General features: G+C 27.4%; 2 protein-coding genes across 4 annotated transcripts; one reads left to right on the top strand and one right to left on the bottom strand.

Annotated features, from left to right (window-relative positions):
- Positions 1–120: 120 nt before the first annotated feature.
- Positions 121–6,450, bottom strand: LOC107450485 (uS5 assembly chaperone PDCD2). The gene is made up of 4 exons (XM_016066287.5): positions 5,826–6,450; positions 3,271–3,527; positions 1,437–1,550; positions 121–311 (listed from the first exon to the last, which is right to left on the bottom strand). Exons 1-4 carry the CDS (start codon positions 6,349–6,351, stop codon positions 135–137), a joined length of 1,074 nt encoding a protein of 357 aa, XP_015921773.2. The 5' UTR covers positions 6,352–6,450; the 3' UTR covers positions 121–134.
- An 8,312-nt stretch (positions 6,451–14,762) lies between these two features.
- Positions 14,763–24,456, top strand: LOC107450486 (GPI alpha-1,4-mannosyltransferase I, stabilizing subunit). 3 transcript variants are annotated; one of them, XM_087149780.1, is made up of 5 exons: positions 14,763–14,866; positions 16,733–16,865; positions 18,303–18,519; positions 19,140–19,198; positions 24,279–24,456. In XM_087149780.1, exons 1-5 carry the CDS (start codon positions 14,778–14,780, stop codon positions 24,411–24,413), a joined length of 633 nt encoding a protein of 210 aa, XP_087005906.1. In that variant the 5' UTR covers positions 14,763–14,777; the 3' UTR covers positions 24,414–24,456. The 3 variants fall into 3 exon arrangements, with proteins under 3 accessions (XP_087005906.1, XP_015921774.3, XP_015921775.3); XM_016066288.5 differs by having other exon boundaries at positions 14,805–15,157; XM_016066289.5 differs by having other exon boundaries at positions 14,821–14,985.
- Positions 24,457–25,721: the final 1,265 nt, after the last annotated feature.

Below are 25,721 nucleotides of genomic sequence, written 5' to 3'. Positions count from 1 at the left end.
CAAAAAGCCCTGTTTTTACTTCATTTTAAATTTAATTAATATAATATCCATTGCATTATGCATTAAGTTCCAATTATTAAGTAAATTTAAGTTCCAACTGTTTAAACGGAAAATAAAAAATAATTCTACAAAATTTATTGTTGCATTGTGAGAGATACATCTGAAAAATCTTGCTTCCATAAAAACTCTTTAACATATGTATCAACTCCAGCAGAACAGGAAGCAGAACAAGTATAAATGATCAAAGTTCCCCAATCTATACTCTCTTGAACAGAATCTAGGGACAGGTAATTCAACAACTGAGGCATCACCTAAAAAAGCAATAATTAATAAATGAATAAAAGTGGGCTATTACAACACATGTCATAAAATTTTGCAAAGCCAAAATCAAATAAATGTGTATGATAATATAAAAATCAAAATATCCTTCAAGTAGATATAAAAAAATACTTGATAAATCAGAGTAACCACCTGACTAAACTTAATTTCTTGAGATATAGAGAGTAAAATTCAAAAAGGTCATGACTATCAGCACAACTTTCTTCACACATATAAAAAATTACAGAAAGTGTGAGAGGTTATAATTTTCAAGTTATAAACTTAGACCTATGCTTTTTACAGATAAGAAATTCAACCGTGGCCAGAAAGGTCCATCTGAGGTGAAATAATAAGATGATAGGAGATATGATGTCAAAGCATCAAGTGTTTTAGAAAGATGTTTTTCTTTTTCATATCAGTGAGTGCGACAGACCAAGACACTAGATCTTTGTTCGTTAAGTGCTGATCTTGAGAATGTGTCATACGAGCATAATAAAAATATGAGATTCACAGTAATGACTATAAACTTTAGTTCCATTTAAAATCTAAATAGATATTAAGTCAAATCATTCTTTTTTTTTTTTTTTTTTTAAAGTACAGTGTGAATAAATCCCACGGAAGCCTATGATATCATGTCTTCTAATGAACATAATTTTAAAGACTGGAAGCTTGAACTGCCATTTCCCTAGAAAAAGAAGGGAAAAAAACATGGTTTTAAGAACGGATGAGCGACTATCTAAGAAATATTCAACTATGAAGCGTCATATGAGAGTTGCTTATGGAAAATTGGAGTTTGTCAAGAGAACAATGCCACCACCTTTGGAAACTGCTACTGGATCTGTAAAACTGAATTTCAAGACACGTAAGACGAGAGCTTATTCAACAACTTGTCAATGTGGAGATCGTCAAAGTTAAGTTGATTCAATCTACTACCGATGGAAGAGAAGTAGATCCTTTTACGAATGCGGAATAGCGAAGCTCACCAAACAATGGCAAAAGGTCATAGAACAAAAGGGAGCATATATTATTGACTCACCCTAATATAAATGCATGACTTTGAAACATTGAAAAAAAAAATGACTCTTAACTCAACCAAATAGAACATGCCTAGATATTACCTGAAATTCAAAGTGACGCTTGGCTCCACAAGAACAATTCGGAATATCGTTTTCTGATGGTACATTTTCAGAAGATACCCATAGTGGTACTCCACCTTTTTGATATCTCAAAACCTGCAAGCATAAAATTTTTATTTAGAAGAATAACACCAACATAATAAATAACAAGCTAATAGGATAATAATGGTTCAAGGTTCCACATAGTTTTCTATCAGTATGAATTCACCACTTCTTGGATTAATGGTGTGCACAACAGTCAGAATCAGCTACATTGTACTAAACAAATGTTAATAATTTGCCAAAATATGTTACTCAGCATAACAGTGAATTAGGTTAATTACCTCTATTCACCCTGATAGTTTCAAATATCGAAATAAAATTTTTTTAAATGTTCTTTTTATTTGATAAAGAATGCATGTTCCAAATTTGTTAAGCTTCCTATCTTGGAAAAATAGTTATTTAGCATAACTGCCAATTAGATTAATTACTTCTAATTACCCCACTAAAACCATGATATTCACATATATCAAAATAAAAATTGTAAATAATGAGTTAGAAAATTCTTACTATCTCATAAAGAATCCATGCTTCAAATTTGAGACTTCATAGTCTTTGTAAAAACTTGTAATTTAACATTACTGTCAATTAGGCTAAATATCTGAATAATTATCATAATTTTTTTCTTAAATTTTCCTATAAAGAACCAGAGGTAATTGTGGGCCCAACTCAAAAATTCTGAAAATTTCTTGAGCAAAATCATTCAGAAAATTAATAACTTTATAAATTTAAATCATTGAAATTTTCACAACGTGAAAGTCCACATAAATTATATGCAGCATAATTTAAATTAATAATTATGTATTTAGTTCACCTTTACCTCTAATCACATTAATTATTTTACCAGAAAAAATATTTACAAATGAAAGAGATGCCAAGTATAAATTCTAGTTCTAATATTTTTAAATAAAATATACAAGAATTTTTATACATAATTGTGATCGATGATTTCTTGAAACTTCTGGACTTTGGATTTCTGGAAACTTTCGAATCGCAATTAGCGAAAAATCCGGAAATCCAGATTTTTTTCCGGAGCACAATCACCCCTGAAGAACACGATCCAAATATGAGACATTTATATCAGTATTTAGCATTATACCAATTAGGCTGACTACCTTGATAATATCAAAATATACATATAAAACTTTTTTTGTTTTTCTATTTATTTCATCAAAAACACAGGGTGTAAATATGAGACATCTGTGTTGGTACAAATGTGACTTAGCATTGTCAATTAAGCCTATTTTAGAGACTTAATCACAAAATAATATTTTATTTTTTAGTTTTCCTTTTTATGGCATAGAAAAAAAACTTTTTTTTAGCTTTCTAACTGCATGGGAAGTGGGAGAATCAGTGACGAGTGAGGGCTTTGCCTTTTACATACAGATATCATACTAAGTTAAACTCAATTCAAGGATTTTTACAACTGTAAACAAATAAAAACTCCCATTTTTTTCTTCTTTACAAAGGAAATTCAATCGAAAAGAATGTGTAAACAAATTTATGGCAATTTAAGACAGACCCTTCAAATTTTTTATGTTTTTACTAAGAACATGAAAATTTAATAATTGGAACAGAAGTATAGGATTATACCCTTTTTTTTTTATCATTGTATTTCTCAATCTATGAAAATAGTATAAAACAGGGCATGCAAATCTGATCATGAGGTCAAAAATTGTTAATGTTGGAAACATATTTCTTTAACAGTTACTAAAAAAAACTAAACTAAAAAGAAAAGCAATGGTACTATTATAATTAACTTTGTAAAATTACTTACTTGTTCAGGTTCAAGTTTTACTCTCTTTTGGAATTTGTTAAAAGCTTTATCTTTTTTTTCTTCCACATATCCTAAATCACCTACAGGCATATCTTGTAGTTCTTTAGAAGAGCTTGATTGCAAGAACTTTTGATAATCTTTCATTTTTTCTTCATCACTTTTTTCTGGAACATCAGGTAAGGACTCTTCTGTCTCAGTCACAAGTTCAAACTCAGACAAAAGAAAGTGATTTATTAACTTTTTCTTTTCTGGAATTTCTAAAAAGAATAGGAAATATGTAAATAGTGCCACATTTCTTATATCACATCCTTCCAATTCGAAATGTTCTAACAACTTTTGTCAAGAAATGAATGAACAAAAACTTTACAAAAATTTATGTTAATATTAAATATTTTACTATTAAATATTTTCAATAAACAATTTTATAAATGTCCACCTTTGTTTCAAAAATAGGTCATATTGATAGAAAAGAATTGGCGCTTGAAATGGGCTAAAGGTGGTGCACAGCAAAACGCTATACCTTGCTCAACACTAGGTATGCTTTCACCATTAGTATGTGGATTGTCATAGGAGTTGAAGGTATATTGTTTTCAAACCAGGTTTGCTACTCAAATAAAAGAGCAAAATTTTTCCCAGACTTTTCCAGATGTGCTGACAGTGTCAAAATATACAGTGAATTATGTTGTATATTTTATTTAAATTAAAAAATACACTACAATACAGAGAAAAAATGGTAGTAATGACAAAAGAAATATATGCCATACAAAAGAGAAATTTTTTTATTTTTAAAATTATAACATTTTGTTTCACTTAGCCAACACAGAAAACTATAATTTTTGTTTTAATTCTGAAATTTAGAAGTCAAAAGCAGAAACTTCTGATTAAAAATCCCTGCTTAGTTTTAATTTTGTATCAATTTAATCGTGTATTTTTCTTAATTCTTCTACAGATCGGGGTTGGCATGGTTTAAACCATGGTTAAAACCAAATGGTTTTTCTTTAAAAAAAAAACATTTGGTTTTTTCCCTAAGAATAATTTAAAATTGCATTTTTATTTATTTATTTATAATTATATAAGAGAGGTATCTAAAATCTTGACCCATTTTAGTAAACATATGTGAAAGTTATAAAGATCAGATTGATAAAAATTTTCAAAATTTAATTAACATTTCATTGAAAAGAAATGCAGAAGATTACTTGCAGCAGTTAAAACCAAATAGTGTAGCTCTGGATAGGGCACAGAGAGAAAATTGTTCGATTGAAGAGACTGTTTTAATTCGTAAAAAAGCAAATGCACGATAAGAAATTCAATAAAGATGTACTGAGGAAATTAGATCATCGCTATAATATGGCAATAACACCAGCCCACCTTCTTGCTTTTCTGTTGCATCCAAAAGCTGTAGATAAAGATGATGAAGAGGATAACGAGTTATCAGCAAACGAAAAAAAAAAAAAAGGTTTTAGAATATGCCAAGAAAATGTTTCCTATAAATAACTTATTAACTCTGATATTAAAAATTTATGCAAGAAGCTTTCCATTCCAAAGGTATCTGTTTCAAAAGGAATTTATTGAAAATGTAACAGTTATAGAATGGTGGCGAATGCAAGAAAACGATATTAAGAAGTTTAATGCCGATGTGTTTAAGGAAGTTGAAGTAATTCTTACTGACTGCAACTACAGCGAATGTTGAGAGAATTTTTTCAACTTTCGGAGTTGTACAAATAAAATTGCGTAACAGACTGGGCTTAGAAAAAGCTGCAAATGTTCATTCATTTGCAGCTTTTTCATAGAAAAGCTACAAATGAAAAGCTTTTGTTCAAAATGCTGAATCCTAAGCGCTAAGTGTTTTTCAATGGTAAAAAAAAATTCTCTAAACTTTTCCTGTTTTTTTCCCAATCCTGCATTTAAATATAAAAATTTTAATAATATTTAGTGTCGTTTGATATAATTGCTTGTTATTTATTTTAATTGTTCTTGGAAGTAATTTTCATTTTTTAAATTAGTTGAAAAAAGAATGTCGGGAAAAACCTGGTTTAAACCAAAAAAAAAACAGGTTTTTTCCCCAAAAATCTGATTTTCTGCCAACCCTGCTACAGACATAAGACTTCATAGCTGCAAAATATTATAATTCTTTTTCTAAAAGTTTTTCTAGAATAAATGACAACGCTAAAAAAGGTACAATTTCGATATAAAATTACTCAAAAACTAATGTTTTGCTTTAAATCACATTAGAAGCTACCCCTCGCTTGTTGTTATGATAGAATGTATTATTTGTACACTTACATTGAAATAAAGAATCAGCTGCTATTTAATTCAAAAAGAAAAAGAGCAAAAATATTTTCATTCCCTCTTAAAAAATGTGAATAAGAATTAATTATTTGATATAAGAGTTTAGAAAGAGATTGGGGACTTTAAAATATGAATATTAAACTATTAAAAAAAATATTAAAAGGATAGGAAATATGATATGCTAATAATAGTATTACACGTATATTAACAATATAAATAATTGGAAGTTGATTAAAAACTAAATCAGTACTGAAAACTAAAACTACCTTTCTTTTCACTTGGACAATTGTGAATGTGATTCCATTCCCAGTCCAGAGTTTTATGATCTTCACAGCAATAATCTACTTGGGCACATTTGTCACAATTTAATATAGCACAACAACCACAGATGGCACACATCTTTTGAAACTGATCCGCACACGGTTGCATAGACGATTTCTCATTAAACTCGGGAGGTTCAAACGAATAAAATTCATTTTTTCGAGGAAGTTGGTTTCTAAACACAGAAAAATTGATTCTGCTCGATGTTTTATTGCAGCTACTATTTCGACACATAAATATGTAAATAGTCCGATGGAAAGCTTCTTCTAACTCGAAAACTGGAGCATAGACTTGAAGTAAAAATGTTAGGGGATGATTGCATACCTGACACAGAAGATCGGTGCGATTCGGCAAATTACTTAACCTTAACCAGGCTGGAAAGCCACCGACTTTACTTGGAAAAAATTTACTACGTAACTTCCATGATGCCCGTTTTTCAACAAAACCTAACTCGGTAGGAGCGACAGCCATAAAAAAAATTATGCAAGAAAATTCTTCAGCAACGTTAAATCAAAAATTTTCGGAGATAAACAAACGTGGGAAGGAAGAGTAATGTAAGCGATTCGTTTTAGAGCTTTGCTTTATAAATGTGCTTGTAGCTTTCATGGATTAAAAAAGATGAAGCCATTACCGCTTGAAAGCCGAAAGCGTGAAATCAGCATGCGCATAACCTAAATCAAACAGAAACCAATCGCTTAAGGGTAAACAAAAGTTGCGACCAGGGACTAATATAGGGGATAAGGACATTTAACTTTCCCCGGGGGGGGGGGGGGTTCAGAAAAGCAACACGCTTTTGACAGACCGGTTTTACGCACAAAAAGTGGCGTTCGCGTCGTTCCAGTGATTATTTTCTAACATCCCCGCCGTACCTTAGCATTGCGCGTAATCGATGTTGATCATTAAAAAGCAATTTAATTTAAATTCTAAAATTTTTTCATTTCCGTAAACCAGTATATTATTTTGTATATTGTTTAAAGATGTCTATTCATTGCTCATAATTTATTTGTTAGTTTATTGAAGCTTTAAAAGCAGAGATCATTCAGATTACGAGCAATTATATACTATAGTTTCGGTTTTGTTTAGTTTCGGTTTACAGAACTTAGGATAATTAAAATCGAAGGAAGGATATTTGCTTATTCAACCATAGTTATTAGTTTGGAGAGTCTGGTTCTATTATAACTGAAGTATAGATGCTTATATTAGCTTTTTTTTATATTTAAAAATATGATTTAACAGAACGAGTTCAAAACTAAAATCCTTTGAATTTTATAAGTTTACTATTATTGTTTTAAAATCGTTAGAATTAAAAATGCACATTAATGACATATTTTTTTTAAACAAAATATAAGCCATAATTAATTTTGTTAAATTTTCGTAATCGTAAATTTGTTAAATTTTCCGATGAGAATTAAAAATAATTATTTGTAGCATTTATTATGAATTTGATTGAACTATCTATTAATTTCCGATCCTTATTAATGCCTTTGCACAAATAATTATTCAAATTATTATTATAATATATATGTGTGTGTGTGTGTGTGTGTGTGTGTGCGTGCGTGCGTGCGTGTGTGTGTATTTAATTGCCCACAATCAAATGCTCTTCATTTTGTTTTGATTTAACAAGGAATAAAGATTGAATAACTCATAATTTATGTAAATATTTAAACATTGCTGCCTTCATGAATGCTTTTTTAATAAAACAATCATATTTTGCGTTACGCGTAAATGGAAACCACGAAAAGATCATTCAGATTGCTTGACGCTTAAGGAGTTCCAGCGAAATGCTCAGTAATCGTAATGAATATTTTTATATAATAAATCATTTTTTTAGCGTCTTTGACAGACGGTCAATTATTTCGGTGAATATAGCGAGATGCTCTTCATATTTTTTGTAATTTTAAACTCATTCCAAAAATCAAAGTAACGTGCAATTTAAATATTAGAGTAAAATAATGTTTATAAAAGCTTTTGTGGTAACCTATATATTATTTAAAATTAAATTAAAATTTAGACAAATCAAATGTGGCGTTAAATGCAAAGGAAAACCACGAAAAGTCTTCTAGATAACTGAACAATAATGACAATACAGCTGTATGTTCATTATCGCAATGAATTATTCTTTTAACCATTAATTTTTTTATCATTCTTGACAGACAATTTGTCATCTTAGTGGATGTTGTGAAATACTTTTCTTATATTTTTAACTTTTAACACGACCCAGAAATCAAAGTAACTTGCAATTTAAATATCAGAGAAAAATCATGTTTATAAAAGCTTTTGTAGTAACCTATATATTATTTAAAATTTAGACAAATCAAAAGTTGCGTTAAATGCAAAGGAAAACCACGAAAAAGTCTTTTAGATAACTGAACAATAATAACAATACAACTGTATGTTCATTATCGCAATGAATTATTTTTTTAACTATTAATTTTTTTATCATTCTTGACAGACAATTTGTCATCTTAGTGGATGTTGTGAAATACTTTTCTTATATTTTTAACTTTTAACACGATTCAGAAATCAAAGTAACTTGCAATTTAAATATCAGAGAAAAATCATGTTTATAAAAGCTTTTGTAGTAACCTATATATTATTTAAAACTAAATTAAAATTTAGACAAATCAAATGTGGCGTTAAATGCAAAGGAAAACCACGAAAAAGTCTTCTAGATAACTGAACAATAATAACAATACAGCTGTATGTTCATTATCGCAATGAATTATTTTTTTAACCATTAATTTTTTTATCATTCTTGACAGACAATTTGTCATCTTAGTGGATGTTGTGAAATACTTTTCTTATATTTTTAACTTTTAACACGATTCAGAAATCAAAGTAACTTGCAATTTAAATATCAGAGAAAAATCATGTTTATAGAAGCTTTTGTAGTAACCTATATATTATTTAAAATTAAATTAAAATTTAGACAAATCAAAAGTTGCGTTAAATGCAAAGGAAAACCACGAAAAAGTCTTTTAGATAACTGAACAATAATAACAATACAACTGTATGTTCATTATCGCAATGAATTATTTTTTTAACTATTAATTTTTTTATCATTCTTGACAGACAATTTGTCATCTTAGTGGATGTTGTGAAATACTTTTCTTATATTTTTAACTTTTAACACGATTCAGAAATCAAAGTAACTTGCAATTTAAATATCAGAGAAAAATCATGTTTATAAAAGCTTTTGTAGTAACCTATATATTATTTAAAATTAAATTAAAATTTAGACAAATCAAATGTGGCGTTAAATGCAAAGGAAAACCACGAAAAAGTCTTCTAGATAACTGAACAATAATAACAATACAGCTGTATGTTCATTATCGCAATGAATTATTTTTTTAACCATTAATTTTTTTATCATTCTTGACAGACAATTTGTCATCTTAGTGGATGTTGTGAAATACTTTTCTTATATTTTTAACTTTTAACACGATTCAGAAATCAAAGTAACTTGCAATTTAAATATCAGAGAAAAATCATGTTTATAAAAGCTTTTGTAGTAACCTATATATTATTTAAAATTAAATTAAAATTTAGACAAATCAAATGTGGCGTTAAATGCAAAGGAAAACCACGAAAAGTCTTCTAGATAACTGAACAATAATGACAATACAGCTGTATGTTCATTATCGCAATGAATTATTCTTTTAACCATTAATTTTTTTATCATTCTTGACAGACAATTTGTCATCTTAGTGGATGTTGTGAAATACTTTTCTTATATTTTTAACTTTTAACACGACCCAGAAATCAAAGTAACTTGCAATTTAAATATCAGAGAAAAATCATGTTTATAAAAGCTTTTGTAGTAACCTATATATTATTTAAAATTTAGACAAATCAAAAGTTGCGTTAAATGCAAAGGAAAACCACGAAAAAGTCTTTTAGATAACTGAACAATAATAACAATACAACTGTATGTTCATTATCGCAATGAATTATTTTTTTAACTATTAATTTTTTTATCATTCTTGACAGACAATTTGTCATCTTAGTGGATGTTGTGAAATACTTTTCTTATATTTTTAACTTTTAACACGATTCAGAAATCAAAGTAACTTGCAATTTAAATATCAGAGAAAAATCATGTTTATAAAAGCTTTTGTAGTAACCTATATATTATTTAAAATTAAATTAAAATTTAGACAAATCAAATGTGGCGTTAAATGCAAAGGAAAACCACGAAAAAGTCTTCTAGATAACTGAACAATAATAACAATACAGCTGTATGTTCATTATCGCAATGAATTATTTTTTTAACCATTAATTTTTTTATCATTCTTGACAGACAATTTGTCATCTTAGTGGATGTTGTGAAATACTTTTCTTATATTTTTAACTTTTAACACGATTCAGAAATCAAAGTAACTTGCAATTTAAATATCAGAGAAAAATCATGTTTATAAAAGCTTTTGTAGTAACCTATATATTATTTAAAATTAAATTAAAATTTAGACAAATCAAAAGTTGCGTTAAATGCAAAGGAAAACCACGAAAAAGTCTTTTAGATAACTGAACAATAATAACAATACAGCTGTATGTTCATTATCGCAATGAATTATTTTTTTAACTATTAATTTTTTTATCATTCTTGACAGACAATTTGTCATCTTAGTGGATGTTGTGAAATACTTTTCTTATATATTTAACTTTTAACACGATTCAGAAATCAAAGTAACTTGCAATTTAAATATCAGAGAAAAATCATGTTTATAAAAGCTTTTGTAGTAACCTATATATTATTTAAAATTAAATTAAAATTTAGACAAATCAAAAGTTGCGTTAAATGCAAAGGAAAACCACGAAAAAGTCTTTTAGATAACTGAACAATAATAACAATACAGCTGTATGTTCATTATCGCAATGAATTATTTTTTTAACCATTAATTTTTTTATCATTCTTGACAGACAATTTGTCATCTTAGTGGATGTTGTGAAATACTTTTTTTATATTTTTAACTTTTAACACGACCCAGAAATCAAAGTAACTTGCAATTTAAATATCAGAGAAAAATCATGTTTATAAAAGCTTTTGTAGTAAATGAAATGAAAAAATTTGAAATTTTGAATGAAAATAATTAGAATTTCCATTACACATAAATGAAAACCAAGAAAACGCTTTATTAGCAAACTAATTGTACGCTAACAGGCTAGCTTGGAATGTTTACTAAAATGCTCTTTATTTTATTTATTTTTCGTAAGTACATAAATTGTGTGTTTTATTTCATTTCAAATATTTGAATTTCAGAATGATATAGAGAATTAATTTTAAGAACATACTAGTTTTCTTTTTTTTTTTTAATTTTAAAATTTAAAAATTATAAATCTTTAAAAAAATCTGAAAAAAAATTTCATAAAATTTGCGAATTTCAGATTTTTCTGGCAAAGAAACTAAATGTTATCAATTATTATTAATCATTACAACTTATATAAATCAAATAAAAAAAGAACAAATTATGTACAGCTGCAATAAACAAAAACCGCAGTTCACTAGAGGGCGTGGATATAGAGTACAAACTGGTTACTAGACCAGTGTTGTCAACGTTCACCGTGACGTCCGTTTGGTCGAGTGATTGATCTTTCTGCCTTTATATCTATGCACTCGACCAAACGGACGTCACGGTGAACGTTGACAACACTGGTCTAGTAACCAGTTTGTACTCTATATCCACGCCCTCTAGTGAACTGCGGTTTTTGTTTATTGCAGCTGTACATAATTTGTTCTTTTTTTATTTGATTTATATAAGTTGTAATGATTAATAATAATTGATAACATTTAGTTTCTTTGCCAGAAAAATCTGAAATTCGCAAATTTTATGAAATTTTTTTTCAGATTTTTTTAAAGATTTATAATTTTTAAATTTTAAAATTAAAAAAAAAAAAGAAAACTAGTATGTTCTTAAAATTAATTCTCTATATCATTCTGAAATTCAAATATTTGAAATGAAATAAAACACACAATTTATGTACTTACGAAAAATAAATAAAATAAAGAGCATTTTAGTAAACATTCCAAGCTAGCCTGTTAGCGTACAATTAGTTTGCTAATAAAGCGTTTTCTTGGTTTTCATTTATGTGTAATGGAAATTCTAATTATTTTCATTCAAAATTTCAAATTTTTTCATTTCATTTACTACAAAAGCTTTTATAAACATGATTTTTCTCTGATATTTAAATTGCAAGTTACTTTGATTTCTGGGTCGTGTTAAAAGTTAAAAATATAAAAAAAGTATTTCACAACATCCACTAAGATGACAAATTGTCTGTCAAGAATGATAAAAAAATTAATGGTTAAAAAAATAATTCATTGCGATAATGAACATACAGCTGTATTGTTATTATTGTTCAGTTATCTAAAAGACTTTTTCGTGGTTTTCCTTTGCATTTAACGCAACTTTTGATTTGTCTAAATTTTAATTTAATTTTAAATAATATATAGGTTACTACAAAAGCTTTTATAAACATGATTTTTCTCTGATATTTAAATTGCAAGTTACTTTGATTTCTGAATCGTGTTAAAAGTTAAATATATAAGAAAAGTATTTCACAACATCCACTAAGATGACAAATTGTCTGTCAAGAATGATAAAAAAATTAATAGTTAAAAAAATAATTCATTGCGATAATGAACATACAGCTGTATTGTTATTATTGTTCAGTTATCTAAAAGACTTTTTCGTGGTTTTCCTTTGCATTTAACGCAACTTTTGATTTGTCTAAATTTTAATTTAATTTTAAATAATATATAGGTTACTACAAAAGCTTTTATAAACATGATTTTTCTCTGATATTTAAATTGCAAGTTACTTTGATTTCTGAATCGTGTTAAAAGTTAAAAATATAAGAAAAGTATTTCACAACATCCACTAAGATGACAAATTGTCTGTCAAGAATGATAAAAAAATTAATGGTTAAAAAAATAATTCATTGCGATAATGAACATACAGCTGTATTGTTATTATTGTTCAGTTATCTAGAAGACTTTTTCGTGGTTTTCCTTTGCATTTAACGCCACATTTGATTTGTCTAAATTTTAATTTAGTTTTAAATAATATATAGGTTACTACAAAAGCTTTTATAAACATGATTTTTCTCTGATATTTAAATTGCAAGTTACTTTGATTTCTGAATCGTGTTAAAAGTTAAAAATATAAGAAAAGTATTTCACAACATCCACTAAGATGACAAATTGTCTGTCAAGAATGATAAAAAAATTAATAGTTAAAAAAATAATTCATTGCGATAATGAACATACAGTTGTATTGTTATTATTGTTCAGTTATCTAAAAGACTTTTTCGTGGTTTTCCTTTGCATTTAACGCAACTTTTGATTTGTCTAAATTTTAAATAATATATAGGTTACTACAAAAGCTTTTATAAACATGATTTTTCTCTGATATTTAAATTGCAAGTTACTTTGATTTCTGGGTCGTGTTAAAAGTTAAAAATATAAGAAAAGTATTTCACAACATCCACTAAGATGACAAATTGTCTGTCAAGAATGATAAAAAAATTAATGGTTAAAAGAATAATTCATTGCGATAATGAACATACAGCTGTATTGTCATTATTGTTCAGTTATCTAGAAGACTTTTCGTGGTTTTCCTTTGCATTTAACGCCACATTTGATTTGTCTAAATTTTAATTTAATTTTAAATAATATATAGGTTACCACAAAAGCTTTTATAAACATTATTTTACTCTAATATTTAAATTGCACGTTACTTTGATTTTTGGAATGAGTTTAAAATTACAAAAAATATGAAGAGCATCTCGCTATATTCACCGAAATAATTGACCGTCTGTCAAAGACGCTAAAAAAATGATTTATTATATAAAAATATTCATTACGATTACTGAGCATTTCGCTGGAACTCCTTAAGCGTCAAGCAATCTGAATGATCTTTTCGTGGTTTCCATTTACGCGTAACGCAAAATATGATTGTTTTATTAAAAAAGCATTCATGAAGGCAGCAATGTTTAAATATTTACATAAATTATGAGTTATTCAATCTTTATTCCTTGTTAAATCAAAACAAAATGAAGAGCATTTGATTGTGGGCAATTAAATACACACGCACGCACGCACACACACACACACACACACACACATATATATTATAATAATAATTTGAATAATTATTTGTGCAAAGGCATTAATAAGGATCGGAAATTAATAGATAGTTCAATCAAATTCATAATAAATGCTACAAATAATTATTTTTAATTCTCATCGGAAAATTTAACAAATTTACGATTACGAAAATTTAACAAAATTAATTATGGCTTATATTTTGTTTAAAAAAAATATGTCATTAATGTGCATTTTTAATTCTAACGATTTTAAAACAATAATAGTAAACTTATAAAATTCAAAGGATTTTAGTTTTGAACTCGTTCTGTTAAATCATATTTTTAAATATAAAAAAAAGCTAATATAAGCATCTATACTTCAGTTATAATAGAACCAGACTCTCCAAACTAATAACTATGGTTGAATAAGCAAATATCCTTCCTTCGATTTTAATTATCCTAAGTTCTGTAAACCGAAACTAAACAAAACCGAAACTATAGTATATAATTGCTCGTAATCTGAATGATCTCTGCTTTTAAAGCTTCAATAAACTAACAAATAAATTATGAGCAATGAATAGACATCTTTAAACAATATACAAAATAATATACTGGTTTACGGAAATGAAAAAATTTTAGAATTTAAATTAAATTGCTTTTTAATGATCAACATCGATTACGCGCAATGCTAAGGTACGGCGGGGATGTTAGAAAATAATCACTGGAACGACGCGAACGCCACTTTTTGTGCGTAAAACCGGTCTGTCAAAAGCGTGTTGCTTTTCTGAACCCCCCCCCCCGGGGAAAGTTAAATGTCCTTATCCCCTATATTAGTCCCTGGTCGAGTGATTGATCTTTCTGCCTTTATATCTATGGTTGCGACAATGAATGAAAATTATCGGTAAACCAAGGAAACCTTCCCCGATTCTTCACTAGTCAAATATCACTATTTTCGTTTTAAAGCTATTAATCTTTTGGAATCCGTTACTTTTTTGAGTTATGTATGGGAAACATTTACAGGTGAAAATATTTTTGCAAAAAGAAACAAACATTTTAGACTGCCTTAATTCACTTCTACTATGGTCTTTCTAACATTTTGTTTTATTCCTCTACTCTTGTTAAATAAATGTTACGAAGTTCATTCTAACTTAGCTGTTCTACAGAAATCTGTTTCAACTTTGGGTTTCCATAGGTATATTGTTAATAAATTGTAAAATAGTTACTTCGTATAGTCGTTCTGTTTTATTGTCAATTTTTGAAAATGTTTTTAAATAGTTATAAGTTTTGTCTTCAAAACATGTGGCATGAAATTGCGAAACAAAATATCAAATTAGTGTACAAAAATAATTACAATTGTAATGTACAAGCACAAAACAAATAAAAACAATTAGTGTACAAAAATATCTCCATTTAAATGATTTACAGGGATTTACTATTAAACTTTGTTGTTATATTTTTAGTTTCAATATTTCTCAAATTTCATGGTCAATTGTGTTTTGATTAAATGAAAAGCTTTGTGTGAACTCATAATCCCAATTAAATTTTTAGCAAGCAATTACAATTAACTCTTCTATATTGCAATATTAATTATTTGTCACCACCTATTTTAGTAAAATTTGTTTGAAAATCTCCAATTTTTATAAAAAAATGTTTTTATTTTTATGAAACCTTATGTTGATTACTATACATACCAGCTCTCCTGCAAGTCAAATGCATTGACCTTATTGTGGGGAAAAGGCTACATGAAGCAAAGAAAGAAAATTTTCGTCAATGTTTACACATTTTTGGCATGTATATATATCTGGAGAGAGTTCATGTATATTATTTCTGGCAGCTACTATAGTTTTTCTGCATCTTTCAAAAGTGGTTGGCAGAAAACAAGGAAATCTTGTTTCATTCTTTTTCTGATTCATACAGACATTTTTCTGACTGTTCAGTTTTGCCTGCTTTAGATAAGTGGCTTCTATCAAGGGTGATCTGCATAGGGTCAGTTGCATCACAGACATCTTGTTCGAACACTGACGCACTATGATATATATAACTATTTATGCGTCATCATTCAGCTTTCAATTGAAGCAATTCTTACAAATTTCCAATTGCATGAAGGAAGCAATGTGTGCATACATCTTGTCATTATTTGTTGAAGAGTGCTTTCATTTTTCTTCTTTTAATGTTCTACACACACTGGAAGAGTGTCTTTTTTTTTTTTTCAAAGGGTGTGAAATGAATAAATAGTAAAAACAATGACTTATTTCGTAAAAAAGAACTGACTTACCTTTAACGAAGACATGTGTTACTATTTCGATTTCTTTCATTTAGCATATTTGACATAATTTATATGAAAAGTAGAAGTATTTAAATAAAATATTGTATATGATCACAAATTTAAATTTTTTTTATAATTTAACAGTGATTAGTTTTTTTAATGGAATTTTTCTGCTTTTTAATGCTTGAAATACACTTGTAGAAGAGTTAAATATTTATTAAGTTGCCATTATATGTGAATACTATTATGTATATATATATGTTATCAAAAGTAGGTATGATCCCAAGTATTTTGAATAATTAATATCTTAATGAAATTTTTATTTGGTGAAGTGTATTTTTGTTCTTGTGAGCTGTAAATGAAAGAACTGATCTTATTCCAAGAGGCAGCTGCTTATTGTCTTTGATAATAGTTGAATTATTTGTAATTACTTAAACAAAATTATTTAGTTTAATTATTGACAATTTATTTAGTGCAATAACCTATAATATGCCTTTTCAGATCATTATCATACAGTGTTGTTGCTCATAATGTCTCTGGAACAATTTGCCTGTTGATTGAAGAAAACCTACCACCTGACATTTTTGTTGATCCCTATCAACTGGCTAATGAATTAAAAAGTGGACTTATTCAGGTCAATATTTGTTTATCAGCATTTTGAAAATAAAGCTTAAAATAAGATATAGTGTGTCTAATTTTTAAAATCAGACTTTTAAATTAATCAATATTAAAATGAACAGCCTTTCTTTCATCATATCTTTCATTACGAATCTCTTTCCTTTTGTCAGCAATGCTTCCATTATAACAGCCAATGTATCAAGTCCAATTTTGTGTTTTTAGAGTTAATGTTAATTTAGTGAAATTAAAAATATCAAACCGAACAATTCATTTATATATAGCCAAAGTTGAGTTTCATTTCCCAAACAAATCACTTGAAAAATAAGTGTTAGGCATTTTTAGTAGTTTCTAAAAAAGTGCTTCCATTGACAATTAATTGCAAAAGTTTCCCAGAAATTATATAAATTACCATTCTTTTGACATAAAAGGCGAAGCACCTGGAATTAAATAAATAAAGGTTAAGGGATATAGTAAATTTTCTATGGTCAAAATTTCTATGGTCTCTATGGTTCATTTCCTTGTTCTATGGTCAAAACGTTAGGAAAATATATGTTACTATGAATGATCAAAATTGGTGGTTGTTGACTTCCACCAGTGAATGTTGACAGTCACTTTGGGAAATGTCCAAAATATATACTAGGTCTAGTTAAGTGCCACTTCCCGGTATGCCCTATATCAATGTTTTTTTATTTCAATTGGGCTTTTATATCAATTGGGATATTTTAAAGTAAAGCATTTAATTTTAAAATTTTCTTTTATTTCTTTTTTTTTTTTTTAATTTGACTTCCCTTTAAAGCTATTCCTGTGTGCAGATATACCCTCTTGCCTCTGTTAGCTACCCCACAATGTGGATGAAAGGCAATATTTGCAGAAACCATTGTAACAGTGAAGGGGAGAGTGAAAAAATCTTATAATCTTAAGACACCTCTTCTATTTAAAAGAATATAATTAGGTTTAAAAGAATACATTTTCAATCTTTGTCAAAAGTTTTTCAAAGGCTACAATGAATGCATGTATCATACTTTATTTGACATTTTTAAAAAAATTTTATTTGCCATTTTTGTGTGAGATTTGTCTATTTTAGTATTTTTATGTCAGCATGGAAGAAGAAGGGATGGTTTCACATTCTTCTTTGTATATTTTTTCACTGTTAACGTTAGTGATTTGTGACTTATGATTTTTATAATCTTATGATGTCACAATCACTCATTGTAATATCCATTTTCACTTCTCTAGTGTAACGTAAATAAAGTACTTACCTACCATTTTCACTCGACAACAGAAAGTATTCTGTTGAGTGTCAACTGCATGTCCCGATATGCACATCTCAAAATTTGTATTCATAATGTTTTGCATTTTTTAAATTAAGAGAATGTTTAATGTTTAGAGAATGTAAGAAATGTCATTACAGCGAAATAGAGTTTTTATTTAAAAATGTTTCTTATATTTTCAGATTGATAATTCAGAAAGTATCAACACTGAAAATCCAGCTCATAGGGCCAAAGCTTTAAAATTTAAAGCTCTCTTGAAGTCACAGGATAATATTCATTACAAGCTTGATTTGCCAATTCACTTGCGATATCAGAAACCTCACTCCTGTGCTATATTTGGTGACAAAGTCTGGATAAGTCTTGATCTGTCAAATCTTTATTTTAATGAAGCACCAGCAGGTATGACTATTCAGGCTTTTTTTTTAATCTGGTCTATTTGATAGGATAGACTGAATGAAATAGAAAATTTTAATAAATAACTTTCGGAAATATGTATATTTTTAAAAATACTCAATAGCATAAACTTTACCTTTAACAGATATTTATGCAAACTTTTTAACCATAGAAAAGCATTAAGATGCTTGTATTAACTTTTCCAAATGTTGAAAATGATAATCAAAAACAAAGAAAAGTTTGATAGTTGAAAAAATTTAAGAGGTGTAAATTAATAGTTTGCATTCTGCTAAAAACAGAGATATAAAAGATTTCCACAATTTTTTAAGTTTCTTTTTCTAAGTAAAAGACAAACTACACTTCCTTACCTCCTGTTGGTCCATCCCTTGCGTAAAACAGGAAGGTTCAGCCGAAAAAACAGCATCAATCCACCTCGTAACTAGCTACTGATCGTGAGCAAAGCTTGCTGAAACCAGGTAACATACTATATGTGAAGGCTGCTTGAGACCTTGTTATTGAGAAAATTGTTATTAGTTAAGAATTATTAATAGTGATCTCCTTTATAATGTTTTTTATACACTGTTTTCTTATGCATTTGAGCCTTTGTTTAATTCAAATCTCTTTAGGTATTTCTTCAAATGGTGTATGCTCAATTAAAGCAACTTCATGGAAACATCTAGACGCAGTAAGTACATGAAACTAATAAATATGTTACAAGAGTAAATAAAATAAATCGTCGTCAGTTCTAAGGATCAGTAACTAAAAGATACTACTTGTCAATAAAATTTTACTGATCCGTTTGCATATCTCTATTAAATTTTTTTTTAAGTTTAGGAAGTGGATTTAAATAACTATGCACAGAGAATGTGTAATGCTATGAAGTATGCTATTTTGTTACAAACCAAAACATGAAACCAAAATTAAAAAAGCTTATCATTCCTTTTCATCAATTGTTGGTCTGAAAGACCACTCATAATTATTTTATAGTGGCCCAAGATAAATTTTAGTGGTTGGATCATCGTTAATTTCGGGCCCTGTACTACACAACACACTGATTTCTTTATGACATCCTGAAAGTATTCATCTTTAGGATTCTGTGACTTCCAGAGGAAGTCACATATAAACGGCTTGACATCCTAGATGCAACCTATTCTTAGGATATTCCACCTAATGAAAAAAATCTGAAAAGCTTTTAATTTGCATAACATTCTATCTTGATTTGTGTTGCTAATATTCACTTCCAAAAGTAACAAAAACCTAGCATGAAATAATGAAGTTTTACTAAATATTTATAAGTTCAATTTAATTTCACACTATTTTTGTTAGTATGGAATGAAATCATTTTTCTATCATTAAATATCCAGTCTGAAAATATTTCACAAAAACCAGTTAAAGTTCGTAACTCGTAATGCATGCCTCAAATCTAGTAAATGTTTTTTTTTTCTATTAAGAATATTTCTGATAAAATTCCAATCAATTAATTAAATTTTCCACGTAATTTTTTGCAATTTGTGTAGTAAATGCTTGTTTTTCTTTTCTATAAATAATTTTTCTGATTAAATTCCAATAAATTAAAAATTTTATGTCGCTTGTTGCAATTTGTGTAGTAAATGTCTGTTTTTTTTTTTCTATATAGAATGTATTTGAATGGCATTAGATTAAATTACATTGAATGAACTAAATTTACCATGTAATTTTTTACAAACCTTTTTAGTCTTAAGATTAGGTTTCAATATTTCTGACATCGTTTAATAGAGCAGATATGTTAAAGACAATATAATAAAATGGTAATAAGTTCTTTTTTAAAATGTTGAGCTCTATCCATAGAACTTGCATCAATATTTAAATATATTTAATTTAGTAATGTATTATTTATTGAGACTATTTTTTTCAAGAAAATAATTTCTATTTCAAAAAAATATATTTTATAAATTGTAATAAAAAACTAATTTTCAAAATAATTATCTCTCTATGTTTAAAAATCATAAGGGGTTTAGTGTGTACAATACATTACATTTTGGCTTTCTCCATAAAAACTATATGACTTAGAAACTCAATATTACTAAAGAGTGTGAAAAAATGTACAGAAATTGTGATAGAAAAAAAATTAACGTTTGATAATTAGAGCGTGAATTATTAACTATTAAACTTGTAGGAAAAAATACCATACAGAGGAATGCAAATATTTAGTTGAAATTTCTCATGCTGAAAAAAACCATATTCAGTAATTAATTGAGTTAGAAATTTCCAAAATTGTTGTTATTGCAATTTTAAGTGCTTTTTTTTTACGATTTTTTCTCACTTTTTTTCTGTTATTACATTGCATATTATTTTGACACGCTAAAACTACAAAACTTAGAAGCTTGAAATTACAAAATTACGTAAAAATTTTTTTGAAGAAATAAAAAAATGTACGATGTGATTATTAGTTCGAGAATTATTAGCTGTTAAACATGTAGTAAAAAATATTAGCTGGTTTATATAAATTAGCACAAAATATAAATTAGCACACTAATTTGATGTGCTGATTAGACCATCTTAAATTATAAAATTAACGAGATTTATTTATTTATTTATTTCAAAGTTATTGCAATTTTAAGCTCTTTTATGTAATATTTTTTTCTCTAAATAGTAATTATTTACCTATTATTTTATTTGTATCTATTTGTTACCCATGATTATATTTGCATTGTTAGAAACTATTTCAAGTCACAATTTTTATTTTGTCTTGTAATTTGTTCTTAATATAAATTGACTATTTGAATACAATTTCATTTACAGTATTTATTATTATTATTTTAAGTTTATAATTATTTAATAGAATGCAAGTTCTAATGTTAAAGATAAAGCAAAGTTTACCTTCATATTTTCAATGTAAAAATTAGATCTATACTTTTATACAACTTAACTCAAAGTACTGCATGAGAAGTTAGGTTCCTTCGATGAAAAATTGATGATTCTCAAGACTATAGAAGAAAATATGAAATAAGAAGAAATTTTTTAAAAAAATGACCAGACATAAAATTGCTAAGTTCATATAAAATAAAAATTAACCAAGATTTGTTAGAATAGTTTTCATTAAATTTTAGAGTGAGTTGTGCTTTTATATAACATAATTAAATACTTCATTATTTTTTTTACTTAGTTCATTTTACATTAAATGTATTTCTGATAAAATTTACTGAAGTTAAAACTTATTTTTGGTTTTGATTTAACTTATTACTGAGTTTAACATTGTAGTGTTTTTTCATAGTTGTTTTCGCATATTTTTTAAACAAAAAAAAAAGCATTTAAAAAAAAGGAACAATGATTAGAATAAAATTTAAAATTTCTAAACCTGGCCCTTCAAGAAAATATTCATGAGAAAAGGAAACTGTTGTAGATCATAACATTAATTCATTAATTCCTTGATACAGTTTTTCTAAGATTAAAATTAGTTTATTAAGGAATATAAAATTTTGGTTATATTTAAATAATTTGTGTACTTTTATTAAGTTTTAGTTGTTTTTTTTTTTAATTCTAATTTCATTTTAATAATTTAGGTTCCTCAGCAAGTGTTGAATGCATAGGTGTAGCACGAGGGGGGGGGCACATTGTTTGTTTTTAATAAACTGTTCGTTTAATTTTCATAATTTAATTACTCAAATTCATTAAAAACGTTTCTTTCATTTTTAATAAAGTTTTGATTAAATCACATTCGGATCTGTAATGGGAAAATGTTGTAATTGAAATTTTGACCACTTTTTAACTAGCCAGTGCACTCACTTAGAGGGTAGAATTTAGCGTGCATGATTGAGATTTATCACCATATTTTCAATGTGTTCTTTTTTTTATTCTATTAAATCTCTTTTTGTAACACTATTCATGATGGCAATGGAGGTTTCATTGGTATCATTATAGCTACAATAAGACTTATTAACAAATATAATATTTTGTATGTCCAAATTTTCGATCACCTTCTGAATAACTAAGGTTCTCTAATTTCAACTGTAGTTTTGTGTCAGAGAACAATATAAGTTTTAATCTTTTTCTGACCAACACGAGCAGCATTTACCTCTCTTATCTTATCTGAAATTTATTGGTACTATAAATATTTTGACTACTTTTTGACTAGCTACTGTGTTTAAATTTTAATTAGAGTTCTATGTTGGATAATAATACAAGTATCAAACATATTCTAAACTGCTCTTAACAGATTTCTCTTTAAGCTATTTCAAAGTCTAAGTGAACTTAATGCCCATCGAAATTTCGATCCCCTTCCAACAAGCTATTGCGCTTAAAATTCCAACTAGTGCCTGATGCTAATCCAATTTATTGTTTTTAAATAATGCGAATGAAATTAAGGGCGATATTATCACTACTTTATTTATCGAAATTTAAGTAGAAACTCAAAGAAACTTACAGACATAAAACTAAAATAAAAATTTTAAAATTTACTTTTTTTAAATGTTTTAATTTTTGTCGAACTAAATTGAATATCAAGTCTTAACTAACATAAAGCGCATAATTCAAAATAGAAACACTTCTATCACTTTTGAAAAACTGCCCTTACCCCTGACGTCTTTCAAAAATGCTGAGCTCTACATTTTTTGTTTTAGGACTCAGGAAAATAAAATTGTTTCCAATCATTTTGTTATCCTATTATGCTATTTTCCACTTGAAAAGCGTGGTTTTAATAAATATTAATTTGTTTTTAAATATACATGAAACGTTAAAAAATTTACTTTTACCCTTGCGTTTTTGATATATTAAGGTCAGAGTTTTATATTAGATTGCCTAACAATTATTTAACGCTTCAAATTTAAAACAGAAGATGGTATTCCCCCCCCCCCCAAACAAAAATAAATTATGATCTTGCTTGCTTCCACTATTTTAATTCAATCTGTTAAAGGTAACGTCAAAGTAGACAATTAAAAAAACGTCCATCCATTTAATTTACAACCAGAATATTAAAAAGGCTCTTTAAACGAAACTATATTAAATACATTTTGTCCATCAACATTATTCAGTTGCCACTTTTGGCCAAATATGTCTGCTCTTGGCGAAAAAGTAGGTGCTGTATAAAATTTGAGCTCTTATTGATGTCTAATTTAGGAAGGCACACCCCATTCGCATAGTGTACTGTACTCTCTCTGCTACTTAAGGAATCAAACCCCTGAATCCCATTTCTGTTTTTGCAGGTGGGAGGGTAGAATTTAGCGTGCATGATTGAGATTTATCACCATATTTTCAATGTGTTCTTTTTTTTATTCTATTAAAACACTCTGTTTATGCTGCAACAATAATAATAAATTAATTAATTTATGGAAATTAACTAATATCCCATGCTTGATAATTGCACATTACAGCAAATCATCAAAAAATAGGCACTGAAGTTAAAATGTGTGTTTATAAATTAAAAATTATGTTTTGATTTGCTATTTTTTTATATTTAAATATTTCCACAAATTTCTAAATGCATGTTTTATAATTATTTAAGAAATCTATTTAAAGAATAAATTATGCTATTTTTCTTAATAATATTCATGATTAACCAAGGAACAGAAATGAAATTTATCAAATGAAAATAGAGATACATTTCAAAATAAGTAGTTATATAAAATTGGAGAAAAAAAAGTTCCAGCATTGTTATATAATTAATTCTCTCCTCAAATTTCCAGGAAAACTAAGTTTATTGTGAAGTGTTTTTTTTTTTCATTATATATTATTATATAAATTTTTATAACATGTTTTTTTAATTATTTATATTTTTAAAATTTTTTTAGGAGACTCATGAAGTAAAGCTTGAATTACCTGTTGGATGCGTAGAACATTTCTACATTGTATTTGGCATAACATTATGTTTTATATTAGTGGGATCACTAGTATTTTATAGCCAACTTTTGAATATTGTAACATGATCTTGTTTTCTGAATCAATAAAAATTCTTAGTTTTGGAAGAAATTCGTTTTAATATATTTATAATTTATTCTCAAAGGACTATTTGTCCCGCATTGGACTGATCATAGAGATACTGTTCCCAGTAAAACACCAAAGTCAATCAAAGTAAAACACCAAGTCTTCAGGTCATCCTTGGGGATGTTTCTCAGACCATCGCCAATTGCTCTTTGTGCAGCTCTCCATGAACGTAAATTAAGTGTTACCATTACTCGATAGACTATTTAGTGTCCATAGACCCTAGGTCATATTCAGGTCATCATAAAGGTGCTCTCACGATTCGATGCATTTTTTTTTAGTTCATTTCATTTTAACATTAAAATACAGTGTTTATTTCAAAATTTTAATTTAGTAAAAAAGCTCTTTTTCGTTTACTTTTATTTTAATTGATTACCATTCGTTTAAATTGAAATTATTAATTGCTTTATTATCGGGTTTACAATATATTTGCATTAGAGTTTAAAATATTTTGCTACTTTATTTGTTTCATCATTCTCCAAATAAATTGAGCGCGATTTTTGAAATCAAGAAGTACATCGAATATTAAAAAGACTCTTAATCAATTAATTTCTTTGAAGGTAAGCAAATGTTTGTATTTATTAAATACATTTATCAAATGCAAATATTGTTGTTGCATAAAGATTTAAAGTCTTCTCTTGTTAAAATGGTATCTGTCATCATTTCCAAGTCGCCAGCTAAGTGTAGCATTGTGTGTCTTGCTTGATTCCAAAAAAATTTAGTTGGAGATAAACGAGGATGCTTAACCAAAATGAAATGTCTCATACATGGCTTGGCATATTTAAATCTGATAAAAAAAATCTCTGATTGTGATGTTCTATGAGACAGTTTCTGAAAATATTGTAGATTTTTTAAATTTTGATCCTGAAAAAATGAGATAGGATGAATATTTTTCTCCTTATTTTGAAATAAAACATTTCAAAGTTTGGCCATGCATCAAAAAGTTTATTCTGTTAAATCACGGTCAATTTTTTGACCGTGATTGGACAACTGTGGAAAGAGGTTTTAGCATTAACAAGAAAATAGAAGTGGAAAATTTAAAAGAAAACTCTTGTTGCGATCACATCAATGGCTGGGATGGTGATGTGACAAAGGTTGTCATTGATGAAGATTTGCGAAAGTCTGTGATGGTGAGGCAACGCTGCAATCAATATCTTGAAGAAGATAAAAATGCAACAACAAAAAAATTGATGACCAGCACGCTCTAAATGACATTAACAAAAAGATAAAATGTTTACAGCGTTGTATAGATG

The sequence above is a fragment of the Parasteatoda tepidariorum genome, chromosome 8 (assembly GCF_982258835.1).
Source record: "Parasteatoda tepidariorum strain Cologne lab strain chromosome 8, Ptep-v5.0, whole genome shotgun sequence".
NCBI lineage: Eukaryota > Metazoa > Arthropoda > Arachnida > Araneae > Theridiidae > Parasteatoda > Parasteatoda tepidariorum.
The sequence above is the reverse complement of the archived record's forward strand: the minus strand, read 5'-3'. Positions and strand labels throughout refer to the sequence as shown.

Coding starts and splice junctions, on each gene's coding strand:
- LOC107450485 (XM_016066287.5), bottom strand. CDS start 6,351: ATGGCTGTCGCTCCTACCGAGTTAGGTTTTGTTGAAAAACGGGCATCA. Junction 3,528..5,825: donor TTGTCCAAGTGAAAAGAAAG/GTAGTTTTAGTT, acceptor TATTCTTTTTAG/AAATTCCAGAAAAGAAAAAG. Junction 1,551..3,270: donor TAAAACTTGAACCTGAACAA/GTAAGTAATTTT, acceptor TTATGCTTGCAG/GTTTTGAGATATCAAAAAGG.
- LOC107450486 (XM_016066288.5), top strand. CDS start 15,045: ATGGTCTTTCTAACATTTTGTTTTATTCCTCTACTCTTGTTAAATAAA. Junction 16,866..18,302: donor TAAAAAGTGGACTTATTCAG/GTCAATATTTGT, acceptor TTATATTTTCAG/ATTGATAATTCAGAAAGTAT. Junction 18,520..19,139: donor TTTTAATGAAGCACCAGCAG/GTATGACTATTC, acceptor AAATCTCTTTAG/GTATTTCTTCAAATGGTGTA.